The 6,250-nt window shown below is 31.1% G+C and overlaps 1 protein-coding gene across 1 annotated transcript; it reads right to left on the bottom strand.

The window, feature by feature from the left end:
• Window positions 1-1,772: 1,772 nt before the first annotated feature.
• TRIADDRAFT_25841 (uncharacterized protein) lies at window positions 1,773-5,379 on the bottom strand (the record flags this gene model as incomplete). Its single annotated transcript, XM_002112265.1, has 14 exons — window positions 1,773-1,896; window positions 1,990-2,080; window positions 2,221-2,300; window positions 2,513-2,570; window positions 2,715-2,769; window positions 2,861-2,917; window positions 3,051-3,158; window positions 3,378-3,453; window positions 3,549-3,583; window positions 3,819-3,894; window positions 4,395-4,456; window positions 4,597-4,624; window positions 5,040-5,142; window positions 5,340-5,379. Coding segments are annotated over 14 exons (993 nt in total), but the record flags the coding sequence as incomplete, so codon positions are not given.
• Window positions 5,380-6,250: the final 871 nt, after the last annotated feature.

The following is a 6,250-nucleotide window of genomic DNA, read 5'->3' as shown; positions in this document are numbered from 1 at the left end:
GCCAGGTTGTGGACAAACTATTTGCTGTACAGTACATCATTAAACTGGACATTATATTGCAGCAGGGTGAACTTGTTATTTTACGTATAGCAAAAGAGGACATGCAAGTAGTAACCTACAATACATACGAATAGGTAATTTGTCGGTGGTACATGCTACTAACAACGACATGGCAAGATAAAAAAAAGAATATAAACTGTAAACCCTTAGCGACATGCACGCATTCTGATGGATTTATCGACTTGACAAATTTGATTTTCGATTCCAATTAAAAGTATTTACAGTTTAGTGGAAATCTAATTCGGTGATGTTCTGGATAGACTCTACTTATATCATTAAAATAGACATCATATTATTGCGGATTGAGCTTGTTGTTTTACCTATTGAAAAAGAGAACATACGAGTTCGATACCCTGAATTGGAAAGGCGGTGAAACAGATTTCCACTAATATCAATGATAAATTTGTAGTTTTTCTATCTCTTCTAGAGTTATTCACTACGAGTTTAAACGGATAATTGCTAGGTAATATAAGGATTCTAGTTAACAATCGTGGATGCATTGATAAGCCCGTGATTTCTTTTTTTACATTATTATGCCTGCATATTGCACAAACAAGGCGTTTAAATTACCTTTATCTCCATGCTCTCATTTTCCTTCTGCTCCAGCTCTGAACTGGAATCTATTCAAATGCTGTGGTAGGCCATTACTCTAATATCTGTAAGTTGATACGTAACCAGTCCAATACGTAGTACACTTACATACATTTTTAACTAACGCCTATGTAACGGTGAGTCAGAGCAAGGACTTCGAAGAGGAAATCATTATACGAATTCCCTCTTAGAAGTCTCTGCACAAACTGCCACAGTGATACAATGCCAATGGGCAGATACGTCCTACTAGATACACTTATTGAACACTAATCTAGAAATAAAACGGTTTCTAATAAGTTGCATACATGCCAATTTACTGTAATGATATTGGTTGTAGGGTAATTTTTATAATGGATATTTGAATTGGACACACACACGAAACATGATATTTACAAATTTCATATACGAGTACATGTTTTAAATTTTCTAAGTTTCAATTTCTCATAGAAGATTTACGATAAATTAAAAAAAAGTACCAAAAAATTACGGCAACTCCCTAACCACTTAGCGTACATAACGCATCCATATCAACGGACACGCATGCATAATGTGATCGACAAATAGCGGTATACTATATGCGAGAAATGGCAATAACAACAACTGGACAAAAATTTAGCACGCAAAAGTTTATTAGCTTCCATTCTACAAACTATATTTTACTGCTAAGTGAAAATTTTTAGTTTAAATATATTTACTTACAGTAGGCAACGACACTAAATTTGACTTCGTGACAAGAGTATCGTGCTTTAACGTAAATAATTTACAATAACTAAGTTTATACGGTTACCGACTTGCTTAGTAACAATCGAGTGTACATTGTATGAGTGATAAAGATGAAAAGTTCATTTAAAATAAAACTACAATATTCATCAAAGTGAAACCTATAAAACTTTAAAATGTTGCAAACACACCAAAAACCTATTGGCTAGTATGTGTATAAATTAATCGTATAATGTGAATCCAACATAAACAACTGCGATACAATACTTATACATAAATATCATGATTTAAGATTTAAAGTAACTGATGCTACACTTAGAAGTATTGGCTACTGCAAGCATTAATAGCAGGTTATTACCAAGGTTCAGATTAAGAAAAAATCAAGAATGATATAAATAACATCACATTAACGTATTTCCAACGCTTAGTCGCTTAGCCATACTACGTGTTAATGGGGGAATATACTCTCGAGGAATCAAGAACGTTGACAGGTTAAAAAGATCATTGAATACCTTATAACGGTCACTATAGATTGCAAGTTACAGGATAAGTAATAATCTTGAAAAAGCTTAAGTAATTATTACATTATGCTTAATTTGGCAACACTAGCTACTATACCTGACAGTTGATCTTAAGTACTGATAGCCAGAAGAACCGCCTGTGCCAGCCTTACTTCCGATCATTCGCTGAACCAATAGTACATGATTATCTGTGTTATATCAATGTGATAGAAAGTAAACATGATTAAACTGCTATCTTTAAGCATGTTCATTATTATCAAATTTTAAATACGAAAAAAAGATTTTCATACTATAATAACAGAAATTACAAAAATTTCTCAAGACATACATCGCCATTTTGTTAATAGTGATTCTAGATCCATTAACAGTTGTAAAAACTGATATGGCTGGCTAAATCGCGGAACGTCACTATGTAATAATTCAATATTTGATAACAATAAAGATGTAAGTATAATTGATTTAACCTTTTTCACGTTTTATCATCAATGTTAACTCATTAAATGGATCACAGCGACAGCAAAGTTAAAGATTTCAGAGAGAAATTTCAATTACGAAATTATTTAGGAATTTTAGGCATTTACGAGTACATTGTTTTCGTATTGAAAAGTAAGAATACGTACCTGTAAAGCGATATCATCAGTGCACCCTGCATTGCTTTATAAGATAACCGGCGAACACCTACAAATTAAAAAACTTAGTTGCAGTATTTCTATGATGAAGTAATTCGGCTTGTAAGAGCACAATTCTTGGCATCGACACGATTATCAGATGTAAGATAACAGAAAAAAGATCATTAGATGAAATAAGAACACAGCTTAATACCTTGATTTACAAGTTCTTCATGCTTCTCTCTTACAAGAATAGATTCGAATGTGTCCTGTTCAATTAATCAGAAATAGCATTTATTAAATATGTGACAATTGTGGTCAATAAATAGGTCGAATTTAATTGTAGCCATTTATACGCACAAACAGCTTTTCTCTTTCTCTCAGCAGCTCCTCCTTCGATGACTGATCGGTTGATTTCTATTATACAAGAATAGAAATCAACATGATATGAACAATTTATGCTCTAGTCGAAAATTATTTTGGAATAGTCCAAATCAAAGATAGCATTTTAACTTCAAAAGAAAGTGAATTGAGTCCAATATCTCAATACCTTCGTCTGTTGTTCTAAACTATTTAGAAAATCGGTAACCGCGAAAGCAAACCTACGCCAAAAATTAAAACCATTTTCTTCCAGACCAGGTGTACGAGAAAGCCAATGCTATTTACAATTAGTAAGAATTGAATTATAGGGCTATATAAGGCAAGGCAACGCATAAGATTCATTGATACATAAGTTTATCAAGTATTCAACTGTACGAAAGATTCATCATGGCTTCATAATTGCCATAAGCATACAGCCCTTATATTTTTTTTGGAGGAACAGGAGATAATTATATATCGAATGCTTGATAGTTTACATCAGCTATTAGATTCTTACATCCACTAATTGCAGCACGGTCGGCTTATTTTCTGATTTTTCCACCTCTTTACGATGGTCTCCTTCGAATACCTCCCTTAATTTAAAAATATGGTCGTTATCAGGATATATTTTTACGGTTTGCATATTCATAAATAGATTTGATTTAAATCTACCCTAAGACTAACTTACTTGTAATCTACTCCAGCGTATTGAATTCTGTTATCCTAAAAATCGAGGCAGACGGAAATGTTTCAGCGATATGAAAAAAATTTTCTGATACTTAAAACAGCAACTCAGATGAACACTTTAGGTATAAAATTTCACAATAACTGTATCAATTTCAGCAGCTGAGTAATGATAGCATTATTAGCGAATCAACGTAATTGATAATAATCAATGATTCTACTAGTTACTATTTTATTGGAAGGCAAGTATTAACAGATCATTGTGTACTGTTACCTTTTTAATTCCTAATTTATTTTCTAGTAATCGAAACTGTACACTTTGGAATCCCGATGAAGTACCTAGGTAATCTCTGTATAAAAAATGAAATTTTCAAAACTAAACGCTCAATGAATTTTCTGTTTAACATCGATTATTCCTGTCTCTCGTTTAGCTTTTGTAGCTTTACTTTGAGAACAATTATACTCACAACACAAATATTAAAAACCAATAAATTTATTCACAAAATTAACGAATTTTTGAAGGTTAGGGGAATAATTTTAATAGTCAAAAATACGCGCATGTCCCCGACTACTGGATTTGCTGTTCAATCAGTAAAATCATGCACAATAAAAGAATAAAAAAATGCTGCCAAATCAGTAAGTACAAGGTAACTGACAGAGTCGATCACATTATCAGTTATATCAACATTTTAACTTTGTGTCCATTCAACTATTCATACCTTAGTATAAAGAGATACACTATTTTATCAATATTGTATCAGGTTCAAATAAAAATAGCGGTTATACTATATTCTATTTCAATCATAGAAAGTAATGATAAAAAATTAAAAACGTTTACGAATAGTTTTACCGAAAAGCCCTGAAGTCCAGCGGTGACATAGTTTCTAAAACCATGACTTGATCAACCATAAGCTTATAGGATAAAAATTTTATAAGAACTAGTGTTAAACAAATTACTGTAATAGTATTGAAAATCACAAACGATATCGTTAATATTTAAATTATACATTTCCATTAATTTTATTCGATATGTATCACGCATTCCAAAATACCTGCAGGATTCTAACAATTCTGTTGAGTCTCATGATGATTACTAACATGTTGTTTTCATTCACGTACTAGTAATTATGTTATATCATTTTATAAATAAAAAAATGGTTAGATGAAATTTTTCATAATCAATAAAATGAAGTTACTTCTAAATTATATTATTGGTCAAATTTACAATTACAGTACTTTTTTAGAAGTGATACTATAGCAAAAGTATCAATCAAACATACTTGATCTGCAAAACTTTGGCTTTAATTATTAATGAAGAGTATTGAATTTTTATTACGTATTAAAAAAGAGAAGCTACGCATATGTTGCCGATTTATAGAAATAAAGTACAATTGTAGAAAGTACACAAATTAAAACATTATTACTATCGGAGTTGAGTTTGTATATTGCATATAAATTAAGAATATAGTACGCATGATTTGATCTGCTATTATACAAGTTCATAACAATATCAGCTTGACTTTCATTTACCTCGATATTTAGCAATTCACAGACTGAATCCAATTCATATAAAATTTGTCTGAACCATAATTCATAAACTAGTACATCAGAGATAGATAAGGCATCTATTAATTAAACTGTTTGTACTAAAACATAACGACGTAATTGTAACGATACAGAGATAGTACATTTTTAATGAACCAAGTAGCAAATGCAGAAGATGGTAAAATTTAATAAGCATATATAGATATTGAAAATGTACAGTATACTATACAAGTACAAGGTTTTCTCTAACCTTGATGGACAACAATGAACAGATGCTCATCATGAATTGGAGATAGTGGCTCTTGAATTTCAAGTAATTTATCCACCTATAATGGCAAAGCCAGAACATTTCATAATTCAATCAGCACTTTTAAAATACACTAAATCAAAAATTTTTCATAAGTTGCGTTAAAATTTATTCATTGCAAGTATCTTTATTTATTGCTTGTAATACATTGTTACTCTATCAGTACTTCTATGATCTCAAATACATAATTGGATACATTACTTCATTTTTTGGTATAAGCTCTAAGTATTTAAAGCTAAAAATGATTCTTTTGCAGTATACAACAGATCAATTTTTGATTACCTGTAGATAGTTGGTGTAAGTGATTGACTTCTTCTTCATATGTCGCCTAATTGGCTGCTCCTCTTCGTCATCTTTTACGTCTTGCTTGCTTGTTGTTACTTAAAATAAAATAAACAATTACTTTGATAAATCGTTGATGAATCAGCTAATCATTTTATTCACTACTCAACATATGACCAAGTTTATATCCTATAAAGCTTGCTTTCAATGTCAAAGCTAGTAACGCTGTGACTCAACATACTGTATTGTCTATGATTACTTCTCTACGCAATTGCGTAGAGTCCATTATACGCATATACCTTACACGCTAAAAAATAGTATTAAGTAAAGTACAGCCATCTGAATCACTTTGAAATGTATCACTATGGTCAAATAGCAATACATAGAGTGATTGATAGAGTAAATCAAATTACCTTTAAGTCTATTTATTAGCAACTCCAAATTAGAAGCTGCAGGAGAACCCTATAATGTACATTTGCAAGAGAAACATAGCAATGGTATAGGATTAGTCAATTTAACTTGAGTGATCATTTAATTATTGCTATTCTATCAATATACGCATATATCCAATA

The sequence above is a fragment of the Trichoplax adhaerens genome, genomic scaffold (genome assembly GCF_000150275.1).
Source record: "Trichoplax adhaerens TRIADscaffold_5 genomic scaffold, whole genome shotgun sequence".
In the NCBI taxonomy this organism is placed as follows: Eukaryota; Metazoa; Placozoa; class Uniplacotomia; order Trichoplacea; family Trichoplacidae; genus Trichoplax; species Trichoplax adhaerens.
The sequence above is the reverse complement of the archived record's forward strand: the minus strand, read 5'-3'. Positions and strand labels throughout refer to the sequence as shown.